Genomic DNA, 17,960 nt, shown 5'->3' on the forward strand with positions numbered 1-17,960 from the left:
CTTTGTTTAACACTTCTTTGGTTACTACATGATGCCATATGTGTTACTTCATAGATTATTTTTACCATTTTCTACATTGTCTTCACTACAAAGAAAAATCCTTGAATAAGTAGGTGTCCAAACTTTTGACTGGTACTGTAGGTCAAGTACACTTCTTTTCATCAAGCAATGCCGGTGTCCCTAATTGCACCCCATCCCCTATATATAGTGCACTATTTTGGAGAGAGGGTGAAATTTGGGACAAAAAGGAGCCATCTTAATTCCAGACTCCTTCCTTATGCTATACAGAGCTTAATTGATTTAATGTAGCTTAGTGCTCTATCATCTTGGCATGCAAACAGAGGACAAACATGGTACGGGATTAAGAATTTGAAAAATTAAGTATCAACTGCACAGCGACTCGAAGGAGTTGGAGGTTTGTAAATATATATATATTTTTTCTAAATAACTCTAGTCTGCACTCAACTCCATTAATTAAATCATCTTGGAGTTAAGGTACTTACCCAAACAGCCAAACAGATGAGATGTCTTTAAGAGTTAACCTTCATCTTGGGCAATGCCAAATATCTGCTTGTACTTTTGACAACTCATCTTTCATGTACATGTGTCATGAAAACACATTATGCACAACTAGATCTAGCTATACACCAGGCTATCCTGACATGGTTGGATTTATCTAAATTCTAAATACTATAGCATGGGTAAGGGCCTTTGGTCAATGTTGAAAGATATCAATACAGTCAACGAGCGGTTGAGTATTGGAAGGATAAAGCTCTTGGATATAGTTGGAGTAGAAGGACCACTGATCCACATATTCTCTCCCACTGTCAGCATAAGTAGCCAGGTCCCCGGATTTGTTTGTGCTGTATAGCCAACTCCTATGGTCGTTGTCATGCAAACCCCTTAGGTCAGAAGCTTCTTAAGTAATTCTGCCTCATTAATTTGTTGCGCTGGTCAGGACGTCTCTGATCCTTGTCACCTTCACGGTCCACTCTCCTCGTTGGTGCATGGCACCCGTAGTGTGTACGTACAAAGTATGGTGGGTAGTGCCGTTTGCATGGGGGGAAAATGCCTCTCCTTCAGGGTACTCTCGGTTTGACATGACAATAACCATAGGAGTTGGCAATTCGGCATAAACAGATCTGGGACCAGGCTAACGTGTAAACACTAAAACTGTGTCTCCACCTGATTCCACAGCAGAGGGATTGAGTGAACGTCTGTCAACTTTGCTTATGTCAACTGGCTTAATTGAGAAACAATGTATGCAGTGTCTATGGGTTACAGAACAAGCACGCATTTTATTTCTGGCACACAGCAACACACTTTTGCGTTGGAGGCCCCAGGCACAAGCGGCACGCTGGGAGAATGTGAACCAGCCAGCCCCAATCTGCAGGTATTTCCCTGGCCGCTGTAATTTATCAAGCTCTGAACCCTTAACAGGCTTTTAAACTCGACCACCACAGTGGACGTTGCTGCTTTTCCAAATGCAGAGAAACGACAGACACAGAGAAATCCTATGGATGTGTTCTCAGCTCAACCACTAATGTAACTGCTTTCCCTTTTACTGGGGTTCAACTCCAACAGTTACATGAATCCAATCTATTATTAAGAGCACTTGGGGCTTATACAATGCATTCGGAAAGTATTCAGACCCCGTCCCCTTTTCCATATTTTGTTACGTTACAGCGTTATTCTAAAATGGATTAATTGAAATGTTTCTCGTCAATCTATACACTACCCAATAATGACAAAGCTCATTTATTAAAAACAGAAATACCTTATTTACATAAGTATTCAGACCCTTTGCTATGAGATTCGAAATTGATCTCAGTTGCATTTTGTTTCCATTGATTATCCTATTCCTAAAACTTGACTGGAGTCTTGATTGGCAAATTCAAGTTATTGGACATGATTTGGAAAGGCACACACCTGTCTATATAAGGTCCAACAGTTGACAGTGCATGTCAAAGCAAAAAACAAGCAATGAGATCGAAGGAATTGTCAGTAGAGCTCTGAGACACGATTGTGTCGAGTCACCGATCTTGAGAAGGGTACGACATGTTTTTTTCTCAGCATTGAAGGTCCCCAAGAACACAGTGGCCTCCATCATTCTTAAATGGAAGAAGACTCTTCCTAGAGCTGGCCGCTCTGCCAAACTGAGCAATCAGTAGAGAAGGATGGTCACTCTGACAGAGCTCCTCTGTGGAGATGGGAGAACCTTCCAGAAGGACAACCATCTCTGGAGCACTCCACCAATCAGGCCTTTATGGTAGAGTGGCCAGACGGAAGGCACTCAGTAAAAGGCACATGACAGCCTGCTTGGAGTTTGCCAAAAGGCACCAAAGGACTCTCAGACCATGAGAAACAAGATTCTCTGGACTAATGAAACCAAGATTGAACTCTTTGGCATGAATGCAAAGCGTCACGTCTGGAGGAAACCTGGCACCATCTCTACGGTGAAGCATGGTGGCAGCATCATGATGTGGGGATGTTTTTCAGCAGCATGGACTGGGAGACCAGTCAGGATCGAGGGAAAGATGAATGGTGCAAAATAGAGAGATCCTTGATGAAAACCTGCTCCAGAGTGCTCAGTACCACAGACTGGGGAGAAAGGTCACCTTTCAACATGACAACAACCTTAAGCACACAGCCAAGACAACACAGGAGTGGCTTTGGGACAAGTCTCTGAATGTCCTTGAGTACCCCCAGCCAAAGCCCAGACATGAACCCGATCGAACATCTCTGGAGACCTGAAAATAGCTGTGCTGCAACGCTCCCCATCCAACTTGACAGAGCTTGAGAGGATCTGCAGGATCTGCTTGTAGAGTTATACACATGAAGACTCGAGGCTGTATTCGCTGCCAAAAGGTGCTTCAACAAAGTACTGAGGAAAGGGTCTGAATACTTGTGATATTTCAGTTTTATATTTTTAATAAATTAGAAAACATTTTTTATTTAAGAAACCGTTTTTGCTTGGTCATTATGGGGTATTGTGTGTAGATTGATGAGGGGGGAAAAAATAACTGAATACATTTTTAGAATAAGGCTGTAACGTAGCAAAATGTGGGAAAAGTCTAGGGTTCTGAATACTTTCCGAAGGAACTCTGTGTGTGTGTGTGTGTGTGTGTGTGTGTGTGTGTATATATATACACACACACACACACACACACACAGTTCCTTCATACATTCATACATATACATACATACATACATACATACATATACAGTAAGGGGTCATATATGACTGTATTTACTTGTAGTAGGTCTCCAAAGGAAAAATACATATGTTATTAGGCACTCTTATTCTAATAATATTACATAATATCCTTATCGGCTTTAAGATATGAGCTGTAGGAGTCCAGTCAATAAAAGGAGGAAGTGCCCATGTCCAGTCATTGGGTTTGTGTGGTTTCTTGAAGGTATACCAATTTGTAAGTCGCTCTGGATAAGAGCATCTGCTAAATGACTTAAATGTAAATGTAAATAACCTCCCCTGGTCATCCCTCCAGCAGGGGGAACCAGTACTCTGGGTCTCCAGGACCATCAGAGCAGTGGAGAACTGGAGGGAGAGGAGGTTAGTCCCCTCAAACTCAACTCTGGACCTCAAAGCCAGTTCCACTGCTTTCATTCCATTGTTCCCCTCTAATCACAGACTGATTTACACCTTGGACACCAGGTAGATGCAAATATGTATCAGGTAGAACAGAAAACCAACAGCCTCCGGACCTCATATGGTAAGAGTTGAATACCCCTGGTCTAGCCTATTTTTTTTTATACAATTTTAATTTAACTAGGCAAGTCAGTTAAGAACAAATTCTTATTTTCAATGACGGCCTAGGAACAGTGGGTTAACTGCCTGTTCAGGGGCAGAACGACAGATTTGTACCTTGTCAGCTCGGGGGTTCAAACTTGCAACCTTCCAGTTACTAGCCCAACGCTCTAACCACTAGGCTACCCTGCCACCCTATGGGTGTGGTAAGGCCACATGTAGCAAGTCCCTTGTTAATTTACGGGAGGTAGGTGGTGGGGAGATTCCCAAGGCTTAGTAGGTCTCAGGCTCTAAAGATGTGAACGGCGCGCACCACATACTGCCTGCAGATGGGGCACTCGTTCATCCTCTTGCCACACTTGGTGCAGGTGACCATGTGGCCGCACTCCAGCAGGACACAGTCAATAGGAGAGTCCATGCAGATCTTACACAGGTTCTCTTCCTGGCCGGGGGTACCACTGGGGTCTGGGAGAAAGAAACAAGGGAAAAAACACCCTTACACAGAAACACATTTCATTAAATACTAGCTTGGACTCAGTTGACCAAAGACAGCTTGTTAAAACTTCTTAGGGCTGCAATCTTGTTAACGGGATGATATGACAACAGCCAGTGAAAGTGCAGGGCGCCAAATTCAAAACAGAAATCTCATAAATTAAATTCCTCAAAGATACATGTATCTTATGTTTTAAAAGGGTAATCTTGTTGTTAATTCCGCCACAGTGTCCGATTTCAAATAGGCTTTACAGCAAAAGCACCAGAAACTATTATGTTTAGGTCACCACCAAGCCACAGAAAAACACAGCCATTTTTCCAGCCAAAGAGAGGAGTCACAAAAAGCACAAATAAAGATAAAATTAATCACTAACCTTTGATGATCTTCATAGGACTTCATGTTATACAATACATGTACGTTTTGTTTGATAAAGTTCATATTTATATAATGAAATCTGAGTTTACATTGGTGCGATACGTTCACTAGTTCCAAAAACATTCAGTGATTTTGCATAGCCACATCGATTCAACAGAAATACTAATCTTAAATGTTGATGATAATACAAGTTATACACGTGGAATTATAGATATACAGTGGGGCAAGAAAGTATTTAGTCAGCCACCAATTGTGCAAGTTCTCCCACTTAAAAAGATGAGGCCTGTAATTTTCATCATAGGTACACTTCAACTATGACAGACAAAATGAGAAAAACTATTCCAATCACATTGTAGGATTTTTAATGAATTTATTTGCAAATTATGGTGGAAAATAAGTATTTGGTCAATAAAAAAAAGTTTCTCAATACTTTGTTATATACCCTTTGTTGGCAATGACAGAGGTCAAACATTTTCTGCAAGTCTTCACAAGGTTTTCACACACTGTTGCTGGGATTTTGGCCCATTCCTCCATGCAGATCTCCTCTAGAGCAGTGATGTTTTGGGGCTGTTGCTGGGCAACACAGACAGAGGAGGACAGAGGAGCCTCTTCAAGAAGAAGTTACAGGTCTGTGAGAGAAATCTTGCTTGTTTGTAGGTGACCAAATACTTATTTTCCACCATAAAAATCCTACAATGTGATTTTCTGGAGAAAAAAAATCTCATTTTGTCTGTCATAGTTGAAGTGTACCTATGATGAAAATTAAAGGCCTCATCTTTTTAAGTGGGAGAACTTGCACAATTGGTGGCTGACTAAATACTTTTTTGCCCCACTGTACCTCTCCTTAATGCAACCGATGTGTCAGATTTCAAAAAACCTTTACGGAAAAAGCAAACCATGCAATAATCTGAGACGGCGCTCAGAAAAATAATAAAATTAGCAGCCATGTTGTAGTCAACAGAACCCAGAAATCACATTATAAATATTCCCTTACCTTTGATGATCTTCATCAGAATGCACTCCCAGGAATCGCAGTTCCACAATAAATGCTTGATTTGTTCGATAATGTCCATTATTTATGTTCAAGTAGCTACTTTTGTTAGCGCGTTAGGTACACATATCCAAACGCTCGTGCAGGTCGAGCATTACTTCGGACAAAAACTTCAAAAAGTTATATTACAGGTCGAAGAAACATTTCAAACTAAGTATAGAATCAATCATTAGGATGTTTTTAATCATAAATCTTCAATAAAGTTCCAACCGGAGAATTCCTTTGTGTCTAGAGGAGCAATGGAACGCAGGTCGATATCATGTGGAATGCGCGTGACCAGGAAATGGTTCTCTGCCAGTAACCTGACTCATTCAGCTCTTATTCAGTCCCACAACACAGCCTCATTCAAGTTTCTAAAGACGGTTGACATCTAGTGGAAGCCCTAGGAAGTGCAACTTCATATCCCACTGTGAATTCAATCTTGGGTTAAAAATCGACTAACCTCAGATTTCTCACTTCCTGTTTGGATTTCGTCTCAGGTTTTTGCCTGCCATATGAGTTCTGTTATACTCACAGACATCATTCAAACAGTTTTAGAAACAGTGTTTTCTATCCAATACTATTAATAATAATATGCATATTTTAGCAACAGACTGAGGCCCCTGCAGCCATAAGAAGTTAACACTCAACCAACTTATTAATCTGAGAGTTATAATACCTAAAGCTCATAATTGATTGTTCAAGGCACTTTCACCATTGTCATGCCAAGCGGAAGAGTTTCAGCTTTCATCTTGGGGAGCTTTGCATTGCCTTAAACACGCGGGGGGGGGGGGGCTCACCTGTGCCGTCATTTGTACTTGAAACTGGAGGATATAGGGAAGAATAAAATGGAGAAAAAAAAGCATGTTAAACACTTCCTTGAATGATGCAATTCATTTTCAAAAATGGAATAATAAAACCAAAAAATGTCAATTAACAAATTCCCTGTTGTTTTACAAGATATAAACTTCAGTAATAGTTAAACATTTAATTTGAGAGGTATTTCATGTTGCATGTGTCAAGCCTCAAATCAGACAAACAAATGCACATGCCATATCATTAGCTGCCTTTCCATAATTTGTGAATTTTCACAACAATTTGTGAAACTACAAACATATTGGGGTGGAAGTTGCCATGGAGCCTGCAGTGTTGCTGCCTCAGTTGAAGTGGGAATCTGAGGTTCTAATAATTATATACAGCGGGTTTGGAAAGTATTCAGACCACTTCACTTTTTCCACATTTTGTCATGTTACAGCCTTATTCTAAAATTATAATTGTCGTCCCCCCACTTCAAATTACAAACAATACCCCATAATGACAAAGCAAAAACAGGATTTTAGAAATGTTTGCAAATTTACATGGGAATATCACATTACGTATTCAGACACTTTACTCAGTATTTTGTTGAAGCACCTTTGGCAGCGATTACAGCCTTGAGTCTTCTTGGTTATGACGCTACAAGCTTGCCCCCCCCCTTTATTTGGGGAGTTTCTCCCATTCTTCTCTGCAGATCCTCTCAAGCTCTGTCAAGTTGGATGGGGAGCGTAGCTGCACAGCTATTTTGAGGTCTCTCCAGAGATGTTAGATCGGGTTCATGTCCAGGCTCTGGCTGGGCCACTCACGACATTCAGAGACTTGTCCCGAAGCCATTCCTGTGTTGTCTTGGCTGTGTTCTTAGGGTCATTGCCCTGCTGAAAGGTGAACCTTCACCCCAACTCTGGAGCAGGTCTTCATCAATGATCTCTGTACTTTGATCCGTTTATCTTTCCCTCGATCCTGACTCATCTCCCAGTCCATGCTGCTGAAAAACATCCCCACATCATGATGCTGCCACCACCACACTTCACTGTAGGGATGGTGCCAGGTTTCCTCCAGACGTGACGCTTGGCATTCAGGCCAAAGTGTGCAATCTTTGTTTAATTAGACCAGAGAATCTTGTTTCTCATGGTCTGAGAGTCCTTTAGGTACCTTTTGGCAAACTCCAAGCGGGCTGTCATGTGCCTTTTACTGACTGGCATCCGTCTGGCCACTCTACCATAAGGCCTGATTGGTGGAGTGCTTCAGAGATGGATGTCCTTCTGGAAGGTTCTCCCATCTCCACAGAATAACTCTGGAGCTCTGTCAAGAGTGACTATTGTTATTTATTCTAAAATACATAAAATACAAGGCTGTAACGTAACAAAATATGGAAAAAGTCAAGGGGTTTGCACTGTATATTAGCCCTACAATAACCTAGATAAGTGAGTAAGCGAAAACAGTGGGCTTCTGTAATAGAAGTTCAAACAGGATGTCTCATATTACAGTCCTCTAAATTTGAGTAATTTAGCATACACTCTTATCCAGAACAACTTACTATCCGGGGTGTAATTATTAGTGCACATTGTAGTAAACTGCTTTGCAACAATCTTTTTTTCAACAAAAACAAGGTTCTTATTGGACAAATTCAGAATGTCCCGCACAGCTTCGTCCTATGTCCCTCCCAGTTGCGTCCTGTTTGATTCCTAGTAAATACACCCCAGTTCAACTATGATGCCGGTAGGGAAAACAACCATATATCACAATCATTGCAGGTAAAACGTCCTTTACCCAGATTCTGGAGGACCTTCTGGTCATGGTAGAGGCGGGTGACCCTCTCCATTAGCTCCCACTTCTCGCAGCAGCCCTTGTAGTTGACAAAGTTACGGGCTAGGATCTCCTTGAGCTGCCGGACGCTGAGGGCCTCGATGTCATCTGCCGTGGCCAGGTCTGACAGCGACGCCCTGCGGCCTGGTGCCAGCACCTCATCTGTGTCTGAGGACTGAGCAACAGCATAACAAAATCAGAGTTGCATTCAATAGTGAACAATGTTGTGGAACGTTCAGATACATTGTGTTAAGGGCCTGTAAAACGGACATGCATTGACCTATAACCAACTCGTGCATTTAAGAGTCAGGTATCAATTCAGCTCGATTCCTGACATTTTTTAACAGCCATGTTCAGTACGTTGCACGGTCCTTAAAGCGCGCTTGATTGGCATAAAATAAAAATCTAGTGAAAAAGGTTACAGGTTCATTAGAATGGAATGACACAAATGATAGGCTATTCCTGATTTTTTAAGGTCAGACAGAAATCGTGAACAATCACATCACATTGACAGCCATCATGTTTGAATGTCATAATTATTGATTAAAGGGATCCATCCATACACTAACTGTGTACAGGGCCCATATTCATAAAGAATGTCAAAGTAGTGCTGATCTAGGATCAGTTTAGCCTTTTTGGAACCTTATTATTAACAACATGGGGGAACTGATCCTAGATCAGTACTACTGCTCTTAGACACTGAAGACGGGCCTAGAACCTACACCACAAGATGGATTTTGGTTCTTTGAGATCTATTTCTAGGTCGACAATTTGCGAACATCAACTATCTTGTTTAGCTACCCCAACCCAAACTGTATTAAGAGGAAGTGTCAGTCACATGGGGCATTCACAGCCACAGTGCAGGAAATGGCAACACGCCACATTACATGCCAAAGCTGAAATCCATCAGTGGGGATAAGAATAGATTACTGCTTGGCTACAAGGGCCTACATTTCTGACAGACATGTGAATAATGGGGCACACCATGCAGACATGGAGAGCCAGCCATCAAACAACAAAACACTGCTCTACAATGGGACTCTGTCTGAGCACAATGGCACTGGAGGGTCTAAAACAGTCCTACAGTATGAGTAAACTAAATATATCTAAACTCACCATATGTCAAGATGAAAAAATAATTTGAAAGGGTGTCGCAAAAGTCTGAAATTACACTTGTCCTTCAGCAAACGCAGAGCATATCTTGACCCCAACCCTTACTCTATCACAGCCGTATCTTAACACTTTCAATCCTCCTATAGCCTATTGGCATGTGCCAAAGTTTAATACATTAAAACATGTGGTGTAATACATTTGTAATGCATGTTGGCAAAAATTTACAAAAATATGGTAACCTCTTAAAATGACATTTTAAATTAAAATGATCAATTAAAAAAGGTAAAATTGTTTTGAAACCATTATCCTTGGTCTATCTCCACCTCGTATTTTACCAAAACCTAACCAACCCTGGCCTTCTGACACCCATTCAAAACCCTTACCCCATCACCACCAACATAACAGGCGAGAATGATAGATTAACAATGAACAGACGGCAGACTGGCACAGAAGCCAAGAACAATAAACACATACAATACTAGTTAAAAGTTTGGACACACCTACTCATTCAAGAATAATAGTGAATACATCAAAACTATTAAATAACACATATGAAATCATGTAGTAACCAAAAAGTGTTAGACAAATCAAAATATATTTTATATATTTGAGACTCTTCAAAGCAGCCACCCTTTGCCTCGGTGACACCTTCGCACACTCTTGGCATTCTCTCAACCAGCAACACTTTCCCAACAGTCTTGAAGGAGTTCCCACATATGCTAAGCACTTGTTGGCTGCTTTTCCTTCACCCTGCAGTCGTCCAACTCATCCCAAACCATCTCAATTGGGTTGAGGTCAGGTGATTGTGGAGTCCAGGTCATCTGTAAATAAGGATTTTTCTTAACTGACTTGCCTAGTTAAATAAAGGTTCAATAAAAAAAAATGATGCAGCACTCAATCACTCTCATTCTTGGTCAAATAGCCCTTACACAGCCTGGAGGTGTGTTGGGTCATTGTCTTATTGAAAAAGAAATGATAGTCCCACTAAGTGCAAACCAGATGGGATGGCGTTTTGCTGCAGAATGCTGTGGTAGCCATAATGGTTAAGTGTGCATTGAATTTTAAATAAATCACTGACAGTGTTCCCAACAAAGCACCCGTTGATCCTCCTCTATGATTCACGGTGGCAACCACACTTGCAGAGTTCATCCGTTCACCTACTCTGAGTCTCACAAGACACAGCGGTTGGAACCAAAAATCTCAAATTTGGACTCATCAGACCAAAGGACAGACTTCCGGCGGTCTCATGTCATTGCTCGTCTTTCTTGGCCCAAGCAAGTCTCTTCTTCTTATTGGTGTCCTTAGTGGTTTCTTTGCAGCAATTCAACCATGAAGGCCTGATTCACGCAGTCTCCTCTGAACAGTTGATGTTGAGATGTCTTTTACTTGAACTCTGTGAATCTTTTAATTGGGCTGCAATCTGAGGTGCATCCTCTGCAGCAGCGGTAACTCTGTATTTTCCTTTCCTGTGGCGGTCCTCATGTGAGATAATTTCATCATAGCACTTGATTGTTTTTGTGACTGCACTTGAAGAAACTTTCAGTTCTTGAAATGTTCCAGATTTACTGACCTTCATGTCTTAAAGTAATGATGGACTGTCGTTTCTCTTTGCTTATTTCGGTTCTTGCCATAATATGGACTTAGTCATTTACCAAATCTATCTTCTGTATACTGGCCCTACCATGTCACAACACAACTGACTGGCCCAAATACATTAAGGAAAGAAATTCCACAAATTAGCAGGGCACACCGGTTAATTGGAATGCGTTCATGAAGATGGTTGAGAGAATTCCAATAGTGTGCAAAGCTGGTAAAGGCAAAGGGTGGCTACTTTGAAGAATCTCAAATATATTTTGATTTGTTCAACAATTCTTTGGGTTACTACACGATTCCATGTGTTATTTCATAGTTTTGATGTCTTCACTATTATTCGACAATGTATAAAATAGTAAAAATAAAGAAAAACCCTGGAATGAGTAGGTGTTTCCAAACTCTTGACTGGCACTATAGGACACTCCTCTTTCTAATATTGATCCAACAAACAGTTTCAATTCCAGTTTCCACCATTAACCAGAGAGGTTGTGCGGATTTGCTAACAAATAATACAACGGTCAACTTCCTTAATTGAGTTAATATTTAACATAGTAAGTCGTAGTAAATCCGTCATATCAACCTTTACCCTTTCTGAGAATGCTAGCCTTTAATAACTTCCTGCCAAAGCAGGTTCTTAGCCATCACAGTTAAAAGCTTTGAGGAGGAAACCCATCTTGCGTCAATGGAGGTCAAATCTGGTAAATGTTACAGGCCTCTATTTCACAGAATGTTTGTTCTCATTCTGTATAGGGCACACATAGTCAAAACAAAAATATATTTAGCAACCTAAGCAGGTTCTGAGACCCATATGAGATCAGGGCCTGTATTCATGAAGTAGACTGTGTTTATAATCCTCTGAAATGTTGGTATATGTATCTGTTGCCTGGTGTAACATTTTGATGTATTTTAAAATAAAATCAAGCACTGATCTAAAAATCATAAGACTAATGAATCAGGGGGGAGCTGATCCTAGATCAGCACTCCTACTCTGACATGCTTTATGAATAAAGGCCCAGGGCTAAGGAGAGGATTCCCATCGCTGCTATAGTAGTACCATGGCTAGGGCCATCAGTACTACTATAGCAGGGTCAGGCTGTAGTACCTGCAGCTCCTGCTCTCCCTGCAGCTCTGTATCTCCCTCAGTGTCCAGTGGCTCCTCAGGACCCAAGGGCAACAACACAGACGGGGTCTACGAGCAAAAACCCACCACACACCAAAAACACTGAATTAGCAAGCTAGAGTTAGCCATGCTCTAACTGAAGGGGCCATACAGAAGGTTAGTAATCTATTCTCAAGCTATTGTTAATGCTACATAACACAAAAGGTGAGGCGATGGACAAAATTGTAAATTAATGGTTGACAAACAAGGGTAAGGGGTTAGTCGTGTGTGGTATAGTAGGTTCACTTGGGTTCGGGCCTCACCTGACTGCCCTCCTGAGTGGGTGGCGGCTGTGAAGGGACATTGTCTGTGGAGGTGGGGTCGGGGTGTGTGGAGGGTGTGGTGGTGGTGGTGGTAGTAGTGGGGGCTGGAAGAGGAGTTGTCTCATGCTGGGTCACGGTGGGGGTCTGTGTTTGGGTCAGAGGGTTTATGATTGGGCCAGAGGATGATGGTGTCTGCTGTCCCAGGACCAGCTCCACCAGTTCCTCTTTCTCACGGCACATCTGTGTTGAGACCTCGTGCAGGTGGAGGTAGTCACGCAGGTCCTTCACCTTGAGCTTCATCAGCTCGGTGCGCTCGAAAAGCGTGCCGTGAAACCGCTGGCAAGTGTGGCAAAGGCGTTGCCGGGGCTCAAGCTGGGCCGAACAACTGCCACAGTAGTTCTTCTTGCAGTCCACGCATACATGCTGCGGGGGAGAGGAGACCGACACACAATCACTGTCAATCATGTGTCTGTTAGCATATTTTCCCTCCCTGGCTGTTATAATTCAGTAAATTATGGGACCAAAAGAGTTCCTTTTAAAACTTGTCCCAGGCTTTGTTCCAACTCTAGCTGCAACCGGACACTGACAACGTAATGTCTAGATATTAAAGACCATGAAGCATAAATGCTCGTCTTGTTCAAATCTTGCCCTGAGGCTAGTTCCGGTACATTAAAGTACATAACCATTGCATTGGTTTTGACCCTTTTCATGCCTCCACTAGATAATGGAGGTATTGTAGAGTGTATAAAAAAAGCTAAGAGCAGCATGGATAGTCAAGAGTCAAGTCTTGAGGTCTGCAGTTTTGCTGGTTCTCTTTTCTCAGCAAGCTAGCCATTCCGGTAGACTTCCGGTCATTGCACTAACACTAGTTAGTATTGGCTCACGAAACTACCTCTAACTTCATTCATACTGGACAGAGACATAAAAATGATATCCAGAGACAGGTGAACTCATGGGTAAGTATTTTATCAATGTTGATCAATTTCTAATTGGCCAGGTCTGAATTAACCACTGATTAGAGAAGATGGATGAAAAACCTGCCGTTCTACAGATCTCAAAGGCCGGATTTGGGAAAGGGTGGGCTGAGAGTGTTTTACCTTTCTGGCAAGGGTGACGAAGCGGCTTCCGCAGGCTTTGCATGTGTGTTCCGGGAGTGGGGGTGATGGGTAGCTGCTGTAACCTGAGTTAGTATAGGCCTGGTGACGCATGCTGCTGTTGCTCTCCTCCACCGTGGCAGTGTCCAGACAGAACCAGTTACAGCAGGACGTCCACATGCTCCACACCTGGAAACACACCAACTCTTAGATGGTCTCACCACCTGGACACACACGTGTTAATATTGAGAGTGGGTTAGTGAAGCCAGACCACTGAGTTAAGAGTTTGTGGGAGAAAAAGAAAAGAGTAAGGATTGTGGATGTGTTGAATGGGCAAGATCATGAACAGAGTGGGTAGTGAGTGACTAAAGAGGCAGGGTATGTATGAGTGGGGCAAACTTTAGAGCTATTTGAAGGGCATGAGCAAGTGCTGGGGTAATGCAGTGGAGAAAGAGCTGTAAGAGAGGTTGAGTAGGTAGGCTAGGATATATCAAAAACAACTGAAGTGCTGATGTTACAGTGCATTGGTGGTATTATGTTCGGACGTGCAATGTCGTATACAGCTCAATCAATGACACTGGGATTGCAATTGAAATGAGAGATGTGAAGTGAATGGCGTTGGCCTCAAACTTTTGTCAGTAAGGAGAGCAGGTAGCTGGCTTTTGGCTACCAGAAGTAAGGCTCCCATCATTAATTCAGAGCTTGTTTTCAGTCAGAGCTGCAGGAGCACGGGCTGGTGGGGCGGTATGTGAATTGGAGTGGGTCCAGGGGGTCTGGGATAATGGCATTGATGTGAGCCATGACCTGCCTTTCAAAGCATTTCACAGCTACAGATGTGAGTGCTACGGGGTGATAGTCATTTAGACAGGTTACCTTGGCATTCAGTAGGAGTGCTGATCTGGGATCAAGTCCCCCTGTCCAAGCAATATTTAAGTAATAAGGCCTGAGGCAGTGTGGTATATGACTACACGTGCCTGGATACAGCCATTAGCTGTGGTATACTGGTCATATACCACAAACCCCAGAGGTGCCTTATAAACTGGTTAGCAATGTAATTAGAACAGTAACAATACATTTGTCAAATACCAAAGCTTTTCAGCAAATATCCATTCAGGGCACAAACCATCCGGTTTATAATATTCATTATGATCAAAAAGGTCAAAAGGATCCTAGATCAGCAATCTTACTCAGACGCTTTATGAATACATACAGGCCTTACAGCATGTAAGGTGAGCTCTACTAACTAACTTTAGGCTACACCCTCAATCTCTCAAGAATTGACAATAGGATTGATCAGTTTTCAACTACTACAGGGCCAATTCTCGGTCACTTGTTTATTCTCTGGTTCCACTGTGGAACTTAATAGCTAGGCTACACACAAACACACTGCCATAGAGACCAAAACAAGACAGAACTAACAGCACCTACCAAACAGAAAGGCAGATCCACAACAGCTGCTGCTAAGGAAATGCCTGCTACCAGGCTGCATCAAGTGGAGAACAGCTGAGGGAAAAGTGACTTGGTGCCTCAGGCATCCAGGGGCCAACTGCAAAGGTTTCACGCCTGAATGCAGTGCAGAGTTAAGGAAGCCTAGTTGTACAATGAAGGAATCACTTGTAAAACTAACATTAGTCTGACCATGTCCATGTAATGTTACATTTTCTGATTGATAATAATACAAAGTGAAAGACAGCTGTCCCCCCTCCTTATTCTAAAGTAGTAGCCTACAGGCTAGTAGGCACATTCTGCCCTGATATAGGCTATTTTACCCTATCAATGTTAAGCAACAGTTGGATGAAAAAATAAATTTAAAAAAGACACTTCACACCCAGTGTACATTTGATGCCGACTGGCTGTAGACTGGCTTTAGTGGCTGTAGACTGGCTTTAGTGGCTGTAGACTGGCTTTAGTGGCTGTAGACTGGCTTTAGTGGCTGTAGACTGGCTTTAGTGGCTGTAGACTGGCTTTAGTGGCTGTAGACTGGCTTTAGTGGCTGTAGACTGGCTTTAGTGGCTGTAGACTGGCTTTAGTGGAGTAGGTCAGGGTAGCCCAAGATTACCTCTGACAGCCAAGTACTCCATCTAAACGTGACTCGATTATCAATTGCAATACGGTTCTATTAACATAAAGCCCTTTACTTTCACATCACAAAATAATTTCACAAATGCAAAATAGACACTGTACACCACAGGAGGTTGGTGGCACCTTGTAAGTCGCTCTGGATAAGAGCGTCTGCTAAATGACTTAAATGTAAATGTTAACTGGGGAGAACGGGCTCGTTGTAATGGCTGGAGCAGAAATAGGGGAATGGTATCAAATACGTCAAACATGGTTTCCATGTGTTTGATGCCATTCAATTCCTGACATTATTATGAGCCGTCCTCCCCTCAGCAGCCTCCACTGATGTACACTGTTTTAACTGGCAGTTAGAAAATATTTTTCGGTGACTAAAGTAGTTTCTGGCATTCTAATAATTTACAGTCTTCCGTAAACACACGATGCATAACATGGATAGATGCCCGTGTGGGAACAATAACAATATAAAAAGGTGTGTATCAATTTCACTTAAAAAAAAAATTCTCGCTGATATGAAAGAAGTCCTTATGCTTCCAAAACCGTACCGCAAGCGATGCGTGTTCCGCCCGAGCGTCGGAGCTCTTAACGAAACTCCATGTACTTAAGACGCATTCGTCCAATGACTTGTGTACTGTAAAGGAACTGAGAAACCAGAGTAGACTACTCAAAACCCCACACAGCAAGTGTGTCTCAATTGTCACCGTTTGCACTACAATAGGCTTTACGTATACCTAGTTAGTTAGGTTTAGTGGACATTAATACAACTTCTGTAACTTACGTTACACCGTGACAGCAATAGTTGTAGGGTCGCAAAGTCCAAAACAAAGACATAGGGTCCACAATCACACAGATATAGCCACCCATATATACGGTATGTAGTTAGCCACCACACTCAGAACGAGGCACAGAACCAAAACAATTGTGGGGAATGTCCCCGTACAGATGGACACGCCATCATCCTCCCAAATAAATATTTAGTAAGACCGGAAAGAAAGCTGTAAACGTTAAGACTAGAAAACAATGTAGCTAGCTTTTTTTTTCATAATACGTGTTCCCATTAATCTGCTGTTGTCAGTCACTTGTTTGCCTACTAACATACCACAAAAAGTAAATGCACTACGTTGAGTTACCAATACATTTGAGCTGTTCAGATACTAGCGAACGCAGACCATCTGCCCATACTAGCTGGCTAGTAAACTAACGTTAGAAGCTAGCTAGCTCCTGCTGCTAACTTTATCGAGTTGAAATGATCGACATAGCTACCTCGACACGAAGCCCGGGGTCGTGAAACGCGTGCTAGCAGCAGCTGGCAAGTAGCTCACGAACTAAGGATGACTTTTGTGGAGCTAATGTTCTCCGACACTCACAAAATGACAAGGAATAAATCGAAGTTAGCTAGTTGGAGTGAAACAGGAAGAAAGTGCTTCTAGCCAGTGACACTCCCCCAGCCAGTTTCTATCGCCCCAAAGAGTTGCTGATGCGTGTGCACGTACATTTCGACTCGCTAGTTGAATGCAGACACGTACGAAAGTTTTCATAAGTTTTGCAAGCATTTTATTTCCAGGGAAGTAGTGTCCTCTGGTGGACACTAAATAAAACGACGCGATTAATGAATAGAGTCCTCAACAATTTAAAGTGATTACATGCCATCAGTTACATTGCAAATAAATATCACACATTGTAAACCCATTGGTTTATCCAGAATGTCTCTGCCACTATTTGGTTGTAGCAGTAAAACATAGTACTGCAAAGGATGATTATCACGGGTATATCCCCATCATACAGTGCCTTCAGAAAGTATTCATACCCCTCGATTTATTCCACATTTTTTGTTACAGCCTGAATTCAAAAACCATCTACACCCAATACCCCATAATGACAAATTTAAATTGTTAAGATACATTTTTGCATTTACAAAAATATCAAATTTACATAAATATTCACACATTTGGCAGCGATTACAGATGTGAGCAATGTTCTCTCTAAAGGTAGCCCCGAGACTGCCGCGCCGAAATATCTCTCATCCCACAGAGAGAAGCACGAGATTAAACTTTACTCAATTTTCTAGAGCAGTGGTCACCAACCGGTCGATCTGAAAACCATTCCTAGTTGATCGCCAAACATTTATGTAAAAAAAAAAAACGAAAAAGCCATGTGTTTCTATATATTTTTTCGTTCTTCTCCGCCTGTTGACGCTAGGTGCACGCAATTCAGCTGCCCTGAACTGTTGCCATTTTGAACAATTTCATGTCTGAAGGTACAAACGTTGCCTTCCCGGCGGGCCCAGAGAGCAAATCAAGTTCACTATAGAGCAACCGCTGGCCAAACCGATGGCTCAGAAGACCGTGTCTGCAGTAACGTAGCAGGCTTAAA

General features: G+C 42.2%; 1 protein-coding gene across 5 annotated transcripts; it reads right to left on the reverse strand.

The window, feature by feature from the left end:
• Nucleotides 1–329: 329 nt before the first annotated feature.
• rffl (ring finger and FYVE-like domain containing E3 ubiquitin protein ligase) lies at nt 330–17,088 on the reverse strand. 5 transcript variants are annotated; one of them, XM_035791389.2, is made up of 7 exons: nt 16,851–17,085; nt 13,515–13,735; nt 12,418–12,840; nt 12,098–12,184; nt 8,254–8,464; nt 6,468–6,491; nt 330–4,234 (listed from the first exon to the last, which is right to left on the reverse strand). In XM_035791389.2, exons 2-7 carry the CDS (start codon nt 13,689–13,691, stop codon nt 4,053–4,055), a joined length of 1,104 nt encoding a protein of 367 aa, XP_035647282.1. In that variant the 5' UTR covers nt 13,692–13,735; nt 16,851–17,085; the 3' UTR covers nt 330–4,052. The 5 variants fall into 5 exon arrangements, with proteins under 5 accessions (XP_035647282.1, XP_035647281.1, XP_035647283.1 ...); XM_035791388.2 differs by having other exon boundaries at nt 13,515–13,700; nt 16,851–17,083; XM_035791390.2 differs by lacking the exon at nt 16,851–17,085 and adding an exon at nt 14,940–15,080 and having other exon boundaries at nt 13,515–13,700.
• Nucleotides 17,089–17,960: the final 872 nt, after the last annotated feature.

Source organism: Oncorhynchus keta, chromosome 18 (assembly GCF_023373465.1).
Source record: "Oncorhynchus keta strain PuntledgeMale-10-30-2019 chromosome 18, Oket_V2, whole genome shotgun sequence".
Taxonomy (NCBI): domain Eukaryota; kingdom Metazoa; phylum Chordata; class Actinopteri; order Salmoniformes; family Salmonidae; genus Oncorhynchus; species Oncorhynchus keta.

What these genes read in the sequence shown, in the direction of transcription:
- rffl (XM_035791389.2), bottom strand. Translation starts at nt 13,691, where the DNA reads ATGTGGACGTCCTGCTGTAACTGGTTCTGTCTGGACACTGCCACGGTG. An exon ending in GAAGGTCCTCCAGAATCTGG is followed by an intron (nt 6,492 to 8,253) that starts GTAAAGGACGTT and finishes TATATCCTCCAG; the next exon opens with TTTCAAGTACAAATGACGGC. An exon ending in AAGTACAAATGACGGCACAG is followed by an intron (nt 4,235 to 6,467) that starts GTGAGCCCCCCC and finishes TCTTTCTCCCAG; the next exon opens with ACCCCAGTGGTACCCCCGGC.